The 15596-nt window shown below is 35.6% G+C and overlaps 1 protein-coding gene across 4 annotated transcripts in view; it reads right to left on the bottom strand.

Annotated features, from left to right (window-relative positions):
- LOC5571938 (transient receptor potential cation channel subfamily A member 1) overlaps positions 1 to 15310 on the bottom strand; it is a 123436-nt gene extending 108126 nt beyond the window's left edge. For 2 of the 4 annotated variants that reach the window (XM_021842755.1, XM_021842757.1), the window contains exons 1-2: positions 15128 to 15310; positions 14855 to 15019 (exon numbers count right to left, since the gene is read on the bottom strand). In XM_021842755.1, coding sequence (XP_021698447.1) covers positions 14855 to 15019; positions 15128 to 15250 — 288 coding nt within the window. In that variant the 5' untranslated portion in view covers positions 15251 to 15310. Of the gene's footprint in view, positions 1 to 14854; positions 15046 to 15127 lie in introns of all 4 variants that reach the window. The other 2 variants (XM_021842756.1, XM_021842765.1) reach the window with 2 other exon arrangements.
- Between the last annotated feature and the right edge of the window lie 286 nt (positions 15311 to 15596).

The raw sequence follows: 15596 nt of genomic DNA, 5'->3' as shown, positions 1-15596 counted from the left end.
AGAGCACAAATCTAGAGAACCAGACATCCGTTTAAGCTGAAAACTTAATCGATTGGTCACAAGCTGGTGTAGTACCAATGAGTTACATAGAATATCCAATGTTTTGGAATTGTTTGGAGCAAATGTCAAATAAAATAATTAATAATTTCAGGCAAAAATCGTTACAATCTTTTATTGCCACGATTAGGTTAGGTTAAGGTGCAAGTAAAAATTAAGCAAATGTCAAACAAATGAAATCAACAAAATCGAAAAAATAAATACACACAGCCTTTTTATTTTGCAAATAAAACAGCTGTGTGTTTTTATTTTTTTTTCGATTTGCAGATTCTAACGGCGAAAACTGCTTTTTCACTTTTGACATTTGCTCCATTTTCACTTGGGCCTTAAGTAAATTCAAAGCGTTTCTTTTCTGTTATAAGCAACTGTTATAAGAACTGCTACGGCAAATTAAATGTAATATATTGTTAACAAAATGCTAATAAAATCTTAAATTTGTTTCACAAAATTAGGATGATAGTGTTGTCTAATAACACAGAACACCTAGATATAAGAAATGAATGTAATGTTTGGAATGATACTAAAAAAAAGAAATCTCAGATGAAAATAATTGTGAAAACAATTGACATTCCTAGTGTTTTTTTTTCTCTGTTCGGATGCGCCACTGCGACCAGTATTTAGATCTATTGTGGCATTACCCGAATCCTTAGTGTATAGTGCATGTCGCATTACTCCATTTCCATTGATAGGTAATGAAGCATCGATTTCTGTACAGTTTTTGTTTTGATTCCTCAGATATTGATAAAAATCGACTATGATGAAAAGTAGACTGGCCCATCTCAGTATGGGAGAAAATTAAAGTTGTATGATTCCACGGGGCACCTCCCAATATTATTCCTTTGGGTTAAAGGAAGACTTCCTGAAAAATTCAGCTCATTTGGTCGTTCCATGAGCTGGCGCATTTGAATTGAAGTTAATATGGGATTTTCAGCTCAAACATATGGGAAACAACACATCATTTACTGTTTGGTTTAGGACAATTGTTAATCACGTTCAATTGGACCAAGAATGTCAAAATCACTACTTGATATCATAGCGAACAATATTGTAGAAGGTTGTATCATGATTAAAATTGAGAAAGTTGGTGTTTTAACTATCTGAAGTAGAAAAGCTATACTGCTTAGTATTTCTTCTACATAGCTGGGTGGTGCCTACTAAGCGCATCATAGCCACCTATGACGCTGGGCGAGCTGCTACACAAGGAGCATACATATATGTGATTGTACGCAAGTGCTGATCTAAGCCTAACTTTCAACAGCTGGAAGGTTAATGAAAATGAGCTTAAATCCAGATACAACCTTCTGCAACTATTTTCATTAGGGTATCAACTAGTGAATTTGTCATTCTGAGCTCAATTGAACGCGATCAACAAGTATACGGAACGATACAGTGACATAGGGTCAATTTTCAATATATTTGAAACGAATATCCCATACAAACTTCAAATTGAATGCGCCAGCTGGTGGAGCAACCAATTGAGTTGAAATTTTGAGAGAGCTTTTTTCTTACCCTAAGGCTTATGTGTAGGGGGTGCCCCATTGAGATTTATAACTTTTTTGTTTAAGGGCCAGTCTAATGAAAAGGTCCCGCTATTTACACCCTTCATAGAAATTTAAATCTCAGCGAAGGCGCGCCCCTTAGCAAACATAATCGATTAAATTTCTGAGGAATCAAACCAGTACTACTGATATTTGACCATGCAACGGAACTCTAATCACATCTTTGTTTCGCTTTTAGTTTAGTCCCAGAAAAATACTAGAAAAAAGGGGCTTTATGCTAGCAGCAAAACCGAATCAAGCTAGAAAATTTGTTTAGTAATCAGAATTCACGTGGGTCCTTGAATTACAAGTACTTACAGTCCTTGTTGAGTTAATACTCATGATTGTTATCCTGGCTTCAAGTGTAGTCTCGGGACTGACCAACGTTGAGTCTTTAACCATCTGCTAGGTAAAATAGATTAATTTTCAGAAACTGTTGCCAGTAACAAGGACTTTGTACCGCGAATCCTTGATATTACCCTAGCCCGACAAACAAGATGAGACTAGGGTTCAAATTGGTAGATCTTACCCCGTAACGCACCTCGAAAAGGTGATCTACCCGCGTTACGGGTAGTTTCCTAGTGTTAATACGAATCAAACTAAATTACTGCTCTGTAGTTGTATGACGTATAGAAAAGATACTTGGCAATTCTTTTTTTTTCGGCTCTGGAGGGGTTTTGGGGTTCCCTGCGGGGTGCGCCACTGCGCGACATATCCCTAACTCTTTAACTCTCTGACCGAAAAGTAAGGTGGGGCAAAAGTTCGACCTTAGTGGAATAATAAATATTTCCAGAAACAGTTGAAATAAACTACTTTATGTTCATCTGATTCGAATAATCGTGAGTAACAAAAAGAATAACACATGTATTTGAAAACAAATATTTCGAGCATCCCTAACGAGGGAAATTTGGGAAGGTGGCTAATTTCGACAGCTTAACTTCTAGTGCTTTGGATATGTATGATAGAAGTTTGGTATCTCCGACAAAGTATTTTGAAATAAGTTGCACTATATTTTGATCCCTAAATTACTTTTAACTGATCTAGATCAATTTTATGTTTTATTATGAACGTCCAAGTTCAAAACTTTCTTCTGCAATGTTGTTCAATGAGACATTTAAAAAAAATCGATATGAATTTGCTTGCATAAGTGTAGTAAACATGTTTGAGTAGGAATATAAATTTTTAATCACACCTAAAATGTAAATTACGGAAAAGAACTAAGAAATACCTTTTTACTAACTTTTTGCCTATGAACAAATATATAAAGCAATGACATGTAGTTGATTTGATTTGATTGCAGTAGTCCAGCGAACATTTTTTATAAGTGATAGAAATTTAAAATTATACTCAATATTTATTTTACTTAAAATTTTCATGAATTTCTAGTTTTTCGATAAGTTTCCATATATATCAAAATTCAAAGTGATTTTAAAGTTTTTCGACATATAATATATTGATTGAATTCATCTAATATGTTTGAGCAGAAATAGAAATTTTTTAACAAACCCATTTTTTCGAACCTATGTTTGCCTAACTTTAACCGGATAACATGTAGTTTTTTCGACATGAATTGAATAACGGAAGCCCAGTGAAAATTTTTAGACAGAAATAGAAATGTATAGAACTCAAAACTATTGTAAAGACGCGAATAGCGATAAAACTCAATACCGAGATACGAAATATCGAGCAAGAGTTGAATGTGTTTGAAAATCTATGAAAAACCCTATTTTCCAACCTTTGGCAGGTAATTTTATACTTAGCGAAGAATTTTTAATTACTCTCAATTTTTTATCACAAAAAATTACAAAAACCTTGCTTTTAGCAACTGTTTATTTTCTGTAAAACTTAATTTATGGCGATGAGTTGTAAATAAATTTAATGTAAAAAACACACACACTCGTCTTCGCTGTGAGTTTTGATTTCCTGGAAAACAGGCTTGAAAAAATAATTTTTTTACAACAAATTTTGAGTGTGATCTAAATCTTCTGTTTATGCTCATAACACCTATATCCAACATTTTTTCGTTGTACTTAAACAAACGCACTGTTTCTCCACAATCAAATTTATGTAAGGAAACTACATGTCATCGTTTTGATACTCTATAAGTAGGCAAATAAGTAAAATAAAAAAGTATGTCCGTAGTTTTTAAGTAAAATAAATTTTGAGTGTATCCCCATATTTGTGTAACAAAAACCACATAAGCATAAGCAAACGGGATGATAATTTAGGGTTTTGGGTAGGTTTTGAGCAAAATTAATTTTGAGTGTGATCCAAAATTTATATATCTGCTCAAACATGTACACTGGACACGTACTATCCAGTTATGGAAAAAAACTACAAGTCAACGCTTTGAAATTCGATACAAACGCTAACAGATAAAAAATAGGTTTTCTTGAAGTTTTTTTAAATCAAAATAAATTTTAAGTGTAATCTAAAATTTCTCTTTCTACTCAAAAATATTCTATAGACTATTGTTATCGAAATTATGTCGAAAAAACTACATATCAGTGCTTTAAACTTTGGTTCACAGCCAAAAAAAAAAGAATAGAAGGTATTTCATGATTATTTTCAGTGATTTAAATTTTCAGTGTAATCAAAAATTTATAGTTCTGCTCAGACATGTATTCTACAATTGCAGTTTTGTAAATTTGTATCGAAAAAATGGCAAAATTGTATCATTGAACAACATGACAGAAGCAAGATTTTATGTTCGTACCAGGAGATAAAACTGATCTAGATCAGTTATAAGTTATTTAGACCAAATCCAAGGGGATCAAAATGTTGTGTTACTTAGTCCAAATACTTTGTCGAAGGTTCTAAGCATCTAGCATATACATCCAGAGCACTAAAGGTTCTGGCATGCGACTTCCGCGATCTACAAAAATCTGCCTCGTTAGGGATGCTCAAAATATTGTTTTTCTTCACATGTATTATATTGCCAGGTTCCGTAATCCGGGGTAACATTGATCGCAATGACCCTCCCCGTAAAAAGTTCGAATCAACATTTATCGATGAAATATTTTTAATGCACGAATGGTGATTATAATACTTCTATTGCCTACCTTTAGGCGTTTTCCACAAATCAAGGTGTTTTTATTTTTTTAAATTACTCAAAATGTAAATGATTTGTAAGAGTTTGGTCTTTATATTCGGCTTCAGGGACCATGATTTTAGTAGGTGATAACATTTTCAATACTACCGATCCTTATTTTCATGGGTGATCAATGTTACCCCATGTCAGCTAAATATAAACAGAAAACAAAATGCAGTATGTTGTCACGAGCGATGAGTACCAGTACATGTTTTAAAAAAAGAAAACATACAACATTGAGATTTTAAAATGATAACTAGAATCATTCGAGTTTGAATAAATTGAAATTATAACATTTGCGGTAAAATTGTATTGGTTTCATTGCTTAGGGGAAATTTGAACACCCCTAGAAACATGTTTTTTTCTTTCCGTACTAAACTATGGAATATGGGCATGAGATACGTGAAAGAATTTAAAAATCGGTTGGACCGTTGCTGAGATATAGCTAATTGAAATTTAAGGTACGACTGATTCCGGGGTTCCTATTGTTAATAATCCTGTTATATTGCTTTCAACGGATAGGTCCTTCTCAATAAAATATTAAATATTTTAGCTAATCTTGGACACGGAAAGATAGATAAAAGAGAATTCACTTTATTCGCATATATGTAATGATTTAAATGATAGTGGGGGTGGGACATTTCGCATAAGGACATTTGGCATAATGGACATTTGGTATAAAGATAATTATATGCCTCCATTGAAATGCTTCCTGTTCTTGTATGAAACTGCTTTATGCGAAACGTCCATTATGTTAAACATCCTTATGCGAATCGTCCCTATGCGAAGCGTTTTTATGCGAAATGGGTCACCCCCAACAGTGCTTTCACAATATTCTCATCTCATTCTTAATCCTTAACCAGAATTTTTGGAGTGATATCAATGACAAGAACAACCTATCCCATGTAACATTAATAGCTGAATAACAGTTTATTCTACTGAAGTTAGTTTAAGAGGGTTTTCTTGAACTCTTATTCAGCAAAAATGTTTGTTGGGATGTTTAAGTGTCAGAACTAATAAGGTGATTGATCCGTGGAATCTGTTACATGCTCTTTTGGAGCGGGTATCGAAATCAGGATCATGTCCGGTTCACGTAGTAGCCGTGTATACGCTCACGTATTCATTTCAAATTATATCACTGTATCGTTTAACAAAATGAATCTTTTCCCATATTCAAAATCCCTGTGTTTCAATGTGGAAGTGCAGAAGACTCTTCGCTTCTATGAAGTATGTAGCACGTCAAAATTTCCCTCCCGTCCCAAATTGACCTGCATTCGGACGCAGCTGGCGCCTTTATTGCTCTTTATAATAATGAGTCATCAGTACTTATACATTGAAAATGCTACTGATCCTAAGTAGCAGTAGACCAAAAGTTTAATAAAGAGCTTATACCAACGACCTTACGCTTATTGATAAACCTTAGCAAAAGAGATTCTAACCAAAAAGTTCCATTTTGGTTATGTTTGTTCTGGAATTTGTACACTTTTGTTTTCTTGATAAACCTATTCAACATCGTTATACCAAACAAAATAGTAGGATTTTAATTTAGGTTAGTGCCAGCCAATTCGTGATTTAGCACAGAGCTAAACGGTAGAGGTGACGCTTTTCCAGAATGGCGATTAGTGCATCCCAGTTGAAGTTGGTAGTGATGGTGAAGAAAAATCACCCAATCATTCTACAGAATAGATTTTGACAATAAAATGCACAGGAAACCGTAAATATTCATTTAAACTTGCAAAACTATCGCAACATATCCCCACATTTAATCACCAATCGGATGTCAAATGTGTGCAAAATGTACCTTAGCAAAACAAAAAAAATACTCTCAGATGATAACTGCGGAGTGTATATAGGAACAGTAAGCTGAGAAAGAGGCTCTTCCTCAGTTGGGGTGTAATGTCTGTATGGCATTACATCGCAACTGAGGAAAAGCCTTTTTCTCAGATTACTGTTCGTATAAAAAGCAAAAAAAGAGCAAGGACAGAAGAAAAAGAAATTGTAGTTATTTTTAAAAATATGACGCATCTCATTATGTGAAGCACATTTATGTAATTATCGGTTTAATATTCCATATTAAATACAATGAATATCTCACCAACAAAACTTTAACTATTAAACATTTATCGCATTAAATAATCATTGATAAGATTGGAGTCTGCAATCAACTTTATTTACGATATTATAAGAATGAACAATCTTAATACCAATCACAGCTGCGAAACAACAATACTGTGCATTTATATGATGAAATTGTGTATTATCCTGGCAAAGCTGCAATTTTGTTTTAAAATTAGTAAAATATTTTGTCTAAGAACATTATTCCGTTTTTTCAACTGAAAATTGCCGATCGTCTTCATAAAAACGGAACAAACCGGAACAAACCTGAATTGATTCAAACATTTTTTTTGCCAATACCATTAAAATACCAACATGTGGTATTGACAATTGAACAATACATAATTATGGTATGATACTAAAATATGGTATGGATAGATTATTATGGGTTTTTGCTTCTCCTCGGGATAACATGTGTGCAATTAACGATTGACTGTTTCAATTACACGTATTTCGTAATTTTAATCACTCTGGTTGCTCTTCTTCATAATCACTTTTTATAAACTGATTAAAAAAAATCAAAAACCAAGAAAGCATTCAACATTCTGCAGTAAGCAGCATTAACGATTATTATTTTATTGGTGAGAAAGTTTTCAGCAATTCCAGTTACCAAACTTAGTTTTATCAACAAATGAGGATAATGATTAAGATGTAAGATTTTACTATAAACATTATAAAAGGCGCCTAAAGCAGGAAATAATAACGCGACGAGCGACCAGGGATGAGAAAAGTACTGGAGCAAACATTTACCGCCTCTACATTTACATCTTTCTACACGACCATCAAAATCCAAAGCAAACCATGACGGTTCAAAACAAAAAATGTCACGGCTCTTCAAAAAATGTAATCTTCTTCTTCCTAACGTTTTTCAACCCCGAATGCGAAATGACTCGAGCACAGTGGTGACACGATTTTTGCGGTTTTCGGGGTTTTGCATTTTTGCTCGATAAAGGCAGTATGAAATTGAACTTGTTTATATGTATCGTAACGGAATGATTGTGGTCTTTCTGTTAGAGCTAATAGATTTCAATTAGTTGAAAACACAAGCGAAATATTAGCGATTGAATGATTTAACACTTTTTTCAATCATTCAGCTTGGAATGGCTGCCCGAAAATGGTCATAGTGGAGAGACAAAAACAGTCAAGCAGTGTGTGAACCGTTGGCAGCGCAACGCCTGATGGTATTGATGCTGCTGCTGCTTTGTGTTTTGGTGGAATGGCAGAATCGATGAACTGTGGTGAATTATGGTCACAGTTCCCAAGACTGCGAGCGACACCGGCCATATTTGACGTTTGACATGATGAGTTGTACAATAAGTGCCGTAGCGTGCGGTTGGCCAGGTTGGCAAATTTCTGAGGTACGGACTTATGCACGAAGCCTATGTAAAAGCATCAACAAAAAGAGTTTGTAGATTCTATTAACTGAGGCCTAGTTGAAATTGCAGGATACCACAGAATTGTTGAATGGATTCTTACACAACTCGGAACACAATTTAAAAAAAAATTTTCGGCGGACTAATAACCTATATCATAGAAGAATGCCTAGGTTCCGGACAGAATTTTAAGCAGGATTCTTTGGTACTAGTTAATATTGATTCCACAGAATGTGCGCAATTATCACAGAATCCCGTAAAGGATTATCCGAGAATTATATAACATTGAAATTGAAGCAAGAGTGGAAACAATGGAATATTATATTTTTTGTAGAAACTGATTTTTTGTTCTCCAAAACAGTTCTTTGAGCTGACTGATATCTGTTTGAATTCATACAGAACTTTTCCTTACAGAATTGATTGATAAATAACATTTATTATTTTATTCTTTTCTTATAATGTTTTTATAATTTCTGCGCCCTGGTTATTCCTGAGAGTCACTGGGTCAGGTCGGGTGAAAAGGTTGCTGTGCTTTTGTGCTCATGTTGGTGGACAAACTTCAAGTCACGCTTAGTTTCCGGAGTTAACACTGTATCAATGAGTTCTAAGAAAAACGCATCGGTGTTAACGTTTTATGAACGATCAAATTGGTTAACAGTGCTTCTTGTATGTATTTTTACCTAAAAAACATAATTTTCGTGTTCCTCGTGACGCCAAAAATTTACTATAAAATGGCCAATTTGTATCTGAAAATCTGTTCATTAGAGTGGGACAACATTTAGATTCTCGCTCCTGTCCACTCTTTGGATTGCATTTAGGTCCCATAAAAACTGTGCAAAATTTCAGCACGATCAGTGAAACTATATTTAAGCGCCAGTCGTTCAAAGTTTGTATAGGATTTACTATGGGAAAACTTACTCTATGGGACCTGAATGCAATCCAAAAAGTGGACTGGAGCGAAAATCTAAATTTTTCATATACCATTGTCTATTAAGTATTCTCTGAGCGGTGAGAGTTTTTTATTATTATTATTTCTTTCACTCAGGCCTATTTCTTTTAAGATGCATAGTGTCCATTATAGAGAAATGAATGTATCAGCAATGTCTACAATAATCTTTCCAGGAGTATGAATTTCACTGAATTTTTAACAAAAGCGCATTCTGAGTAGTATATCAAGCAGTTCCTTCACATTTGTCTCTACCCATATAAACAGTAATTTTATTTGCATTTTTTAATATCTACAAGAGCCTTGGGCTTTTCAGATAGTTCACCTTTAAAAGAGATTTGAAACATTTAGTAGTCTTGTACATATCTTACACTTTTTGTAATTTATATGCACAATTCTTACAGAAAACGCCCTGGAATCCTTGCAAATTTTCTGGAATTTTACGTTAACATGCAAAACTATAGCTTTGAATAAGGGGCGCTCAAATGGCAGTTCGCCAAGGGCGCCAGAAGGCCACGCTGTGGCTGTGTACAATACCACAAGCGAATTCACAAACCATGTGGATTCACGCCTTATGGCACATAAAATTAAGCATAGTCTCATTTTTTACTGTCTTAGATATTGAAATATTGTTTTCTTTAATATTATTTTGGAAGAGACATAAAAAAGTTAGACGTTGTAATAGTACATCAAATGAAACATATACAGTCACCCCACAGTTATGGATAGCACACAGATATGGATCAGAGATGGATTAAAACGGGAATATCTCGTCAAATAGAGTTGCATTTACGCAGAACACATTTTTCCTACGTGAACCATAGATCTGTACATCATCGAAATTAATTGTAATATGCTCAAGCATTTTTTTCCCGTCGGTAGTAAATAAAATGTCAATCGTATTCCCAGAAGCGTTGATTCATAACTGTGGGGCTGCCCATACAACAGTTATGAATCAAAAATAAGACGATTCCGAAACAAACGCAAAAAAGTATGCTTTCACTAGCACACCATTCGATTACCTCGCAGATAAATTGCTGTTATAGGGGCATCTTGGGGTAATGATCGATGACAAGCTGAGCTTCGCTAGCCACGTTGAATATGCCTGTAAAAGGGCATCTACGGCTATAGCGGCGCTTTCGAGGATGATGTCTAACAGCTCTGCTGTAATTGCCAGCAAACGCAAGCTGCTGGCAAGCGTGGCGCTATCCATACAAAGGTAAGGAGGACCAATCTGGTCAAAAGCGCTTAGAACGAACAGAAACCTAAAGCGGTTGGAAAGCACGTACAGGATAATGTGTTTAAGAGTAGCAAGTGCATACCGGACGGTATCGAAAGAGGCCGTGTGCATCATAGCCGGGATGACGCCCATCGGGCTCATCATCAAGGAAGATGTTCAATGCTTCAACCAAAGGGGTACCAGAGGAGTCCGCGACACGTGTAAAGAGGAAACGCTCAGAAGCTGGCAGCAGGAATGGGATAACTCCACTAAGGGTAGATGGACCCATGGATTAATACCAAATGTGTCAGATTGGTATGGTAGAAGCCATGGGGAAGTGAACTTCCACTTGACGCAGTTTCTGTCAGGACATGGTTGCTATAGACAGTACCTGCATAGGTTCGGGCACTCAGAATCTCCTGCGTGCCCCAATTGTGCTGGTGTAGAGGAAACAGCGGAGCATGTCGTGTTCGATTGCCCCCGTTTCATTGTTGTGAGAGGTCGCATGCTCACTACATGCGGAGGGGACACGTCCCCCGACAATATTATAGAGAGAATGTGTGCGGATGCCGAGTGCTGGAATGCAGTAACTACGGCTGTCACTCACATTACATGCTACACGTGTTGTGCTATATGCACTGGTCCCTTCCCGAAGAAATACCGTAAGGTGGTTCCGGGGAGATGAGGGTCTGAGTCTAAGGGTCATTTAGATGCACTGTTCACCACTTGAGCAATTCTAAATGAATTGCTCATGCACAGTGCATAGGCTGGTTTTAGCGGGTCGTCGTTGGTGCGTCATCCCCGCATTCCCTGAGTTATCTTCTCAGGGGATCTGTTTGCAGATTTCCCCCTTGTAAAAAACAAAAAAAAAAAAATAGGGGTTCGATCCATAATATGAGTCGATTTGATCCATAATACGGATCCTCCTCTCCCTCTGATCCACATCTGTGGGATGGACATCGTTTGAAATTTCTATCCAAATCGACACTTTTTCATACATAACCGCGAATTTTGAGGTGTATTCTCAAAAACAACTATATTCTGAAGTACCAGGGAGGTTATTCTGTTTTATACAGCGTCACCATGTTTTTTAATCTTATTTTGTTCTGAAAAATGATCCTTATTTGATCCATAACTGTGAGGTGACTCTAAAAGGAGTAAAAATTATGTTTACGCCATCAATATTTACGTACAAAGTCCATTGTAGTTTTAGATGTTTTAAGAGTGTAAGTATTGCTGATGTTGTGTAAAACATTTCGAACAAATCTTCTATGACTTAAAGCATGATATATAAGGCCGCTATTTTTCCCCATTTCGGTGATTTAAGTGTACGAAATTAAGTTATCCATTCTTACCACGATACGTACCGATTAGTATGAAATTTTATACATTTATAAAACAAACTATGTTACTTGGGTAGTGGTACAGTCTGCATCCATAGAGATCACGAATGATGTTAATTGGTTAAGTCTGTTCAAAATTAAACACAAAGCATCGTTTTTTAGTTCGAAGTGAAGAAAAGTTTTAATGTCAAACTACTTAATTTTAAACAATTATTCTTGGCGAACATTATTTGTGGTTTCTGGAAAAATCCAAGGAGCATTTTTCGAATTCTTATGAGACATATTTTTTGTAGTAATTTCTAGAAGGAAATAATTCGAAGATTTCTTCTGGAGTTTCTTTGATACGCAATGGAGTTACAGGGTCCTGTTTCTTGGCCAACATTCATCAAGACGTTGGAATTGCCAGTTTTACATGTATTAGTTGTAAGCTTGGAATTTTTTTTTGTTTGAATAAATCATCATAATATTTTATTGAGCTTTGTCACCAAAATGATTATTATGTACTATGAATTATGTCCCTTGTTAATAGCTTGTGTGGAAAGCTGTGATTAAAAGTGTCAAAGCAATTGATTGAATTTTGAATAAATCAAAAATTAATTGTAATATTACATCATTCCAGCTGCACATCAGTCTCGTCGTAAATATGGTATACAATAACATCTATTTAACCAATAAAACCAGCTTTTTAACGAATAAAACTGCTGAAAATCCAGGTCTAGCAAGCGCTTCTTCTGAAATTTAAAGTAATTTAGAAAAAAATGGTTGTGTAATCGCTATTTGAAGTGTATATGGAAATTAGTATGGAAAAGACAAACCTTTTGTGTTCAGCCCTCCTCGTCATAATAGTCTATGGAAAAGTGAACAAACTTTCTTCATGTGAAATCTTCCTAGCTACAACTTTTGATAGGACGTAAGGATAGTTGTTTATTATCGATAACAAAGTCTAAAACATGTTGAAATGGTCATTCTATTGGTTCCAGAGCTACCCGAGCAGAAGAAAAGTGCTGCTGAATACCAAACTGAGGTATTCCATACCAGACAATTTCCAATACTAACAACCTGAATGAGGTATCAATGAGCCCTGCATAAGAGGTTAAATACCTCAAATAATATCTCAAGCATGTTCTACTGATACCAAACTAATAATTCGATCAGGTATTGTAATACCTAAATAATACGTGATGGATTTTCATATAAAAGTGAAATTTTTCAATAATAGTTCAATACCTCAAGCAGTCCTCAATAGCTGTCGAATACCTTAGAGATAGAGGGCTGAACACAAAAAGTTGGTGTTTTCCATAGTAATCTTCATAAAAACTTTTAATGGCGTAGGCACAGTCGAATTTCTTCTGAATTATTTCAATCTTTGGAAGGATGCTATTTATGTAATGCTATTATGTAATAATAACAAAAAAAAATCTTTTAAGCATATAGGAGCCAAAATTTTTAAATTTGCATTATTCTGATGTAGTATACAGTGCATATCATAAGTCGGTATAAATCGCCAGTTTCGAGCAATTGTTCGTTTATATTTTTCCATTGTTCTTTAATGTTTGCTCTTTCCGCTAGATTTGACATCACGAGAGCAATATCAAATTGAATATTAGCAGAACGTTTGAATCTTACTTTTACGCTACAGCTAAAAGGTTACACTTTTTTGTTAACGCGTTCAAATTTATCTCTGCCCAGACGTGATCCCTGCTTGCTTCAATTAATTTGAAAGTTATGCTGCACGGCAGCACTGTTATCCCGAAACTGGTCTGCTGAAATCCCGAATCAAACCACATTGCATCCGAGCACAGAGAACGCAGCAGGGAAAACTCACAACCGGTACGCCACCGGCAGTTGAATCGTGTGATTCGTAATTTTCTCATCGAACATGCAGCAGTTTGAGGATAAATGGTCCGCTGAGAGTAAAAGTCATTGGTAAGCTTTATTTGGATCTTGCTATTACAGAGTTGGCTTTCCAGAAAAGGCAAGCAACTACCAGCGCTGGGTATTGACGGAAATTTCACGAACAGCTAATTTAATCTGACAGAGTTTGAGTAATTTTTGATGTACCATCAAATTGCTTGACGCTCAAGTTGGTCTTTTTGATCAGCTTTTCACAAGTCAGTGGTTGCCTCTGTCTTTTTAACGGAGATGTGGTTGCATTGTAGTACAATGTATAGTAAATAACATATTGGAGCTCATAATCTAAAATGAAGAATTTCAGCTCCTTGAGGTGATTGTGTACGATCAGATGACACGTATTTTACTGGAATAACTCGTTTTGAATGAAATCACAACATTTACACTAGCATAGCATGGTTGATTGGCATTTTAATTGAAACTGTTTGTTCGCTGAACGTATACCAATGAGAAAGGAATAAAGTACCACAACCTTGTGTCAATTTGGATATCTTAATTAGACGGGTTTTCGCCTTATTCCTTTATGCGCTCGTTGATGCGGAAAAGGTTTATTGTTCATTAGCTAACGGCTTCTATGGATGCAAATGTGTTCCATGGATTAATGATTGCTCAACCAAATTATGGAATTTTTTTTTGCGATTGGCCTTGAAATTTATTTCACGCAAAAAAGTTTTTGACCCCATCCGTATTTTTAACTTCTTATTCTCGAGTTTCGAACAAGGATGTTTGCTTCCTTCAATGTTAAGAGATGGCATATTTTTACTATAATGCTTTGGAGTGCTTATTGGTGGTTTATATGCATATTTTCCAACAGGGATTTATTACATAAAAAACCTAACTCGATATACGGTAATTCGATGTCGAGTTATGGAACTATAGTAAAAGTTGGTTTTAATGGCTACCTCGATGGTCCCTTGAACCGCTTTCACTGATTTTGTGTTCTGTAATTCGATCCCCCTCTCCCTTAAATATCGAGTTATGGAGAGTTGACTGTTAAATATAAGAATTGAGAAATATGCATACTTTAATTATTAATTATATATTAATAAATTGCCAGGAAAATAAACAATTTTACCCTGGACTATGCTATTACCAAGTTGATGTTATAATGTCAAATCAGTCAGTGCCTTACAGGTTTGACGAATTTTAATTTATAATGATTAAACATGTACTGTATGTCGAGTTAAGATAGTTCTATATAATTCTAGTGAGAATACCACAAACGTGGATGAGAGTCGATGTTCCCAAAGATTGTACTTACCCTCAAAATTCGATACGGGCTTTCACTCAGCAGGCAAACTTCCGCGTCGCCCTGGGAAGTCAGTATTGCTTGCAGTTCACTATGTTCCAGCTGGTGCATATTGCTTCCCTTGCTTGCGTGCAGAACATTCCCCTTCGTTCTACGCAATCTGGATAGAAGCCAGTTCTGTAAGAATCGTTGCCCAAAAGAGGCTAGCGTTATTCACATGGGTCACATGCCTAAATGTTAATTTCGCGGTTCACAGTCCGGATTCGGTATGTATGGATGGCGTACCCCCAATGGCGGTGCATGCTGTAGTTCTTCTTCCTCCGGTGGGGTACCGCAAACTCCAAGAGGACGTCCTGTTTCCGACCGTACTGATCTAGCACTATGTATCAGATAGAGCGGAGTTGGCATGGCTAGTGGTGGATTTCGTCTGATTGCAAGCTTATACTGTCACTGTTCGGGTCACAATTCAATTTGATTTAAGATGTTCCTGCACTATCATGGTTTCTTCGAGTGCTGTTGTCACTACGTATGCGAATTGTATTGTTTGAATGTACAATACAAATTATGGAATCCAAGGACAAGATACTTTAAATTACAATGATATAGATGCCTATATCTATTATGATCGAGTAAATTACAACCAAAATCCGTACACTTCATATAAATAGTGGGCGTTTTGTATGAAGTGGACGGATTTATATTTATTTCTTAGGTATACGGATTTCGATCTCGCACGGTAATACTAAATGCGAAA

The sequence above is a fragment of the Aedes aegypti genome, chromosome 2, assembly GCF_002204515.2.
Source record: "Aedes aegypti strain LVP_AGWG chromosome 2, AaegL5.0 Primary Assembly, whole genome shotgun sequence".
Lineage (NCBI taxonomy): Eukaryota > Metazoa > Arthropoda > Insecta > Diptera > Culicidae > Aedes > Aedes aegypti.
This window is presented reverse-complemented; position numbering and strand designations above follow the sequence as displayed.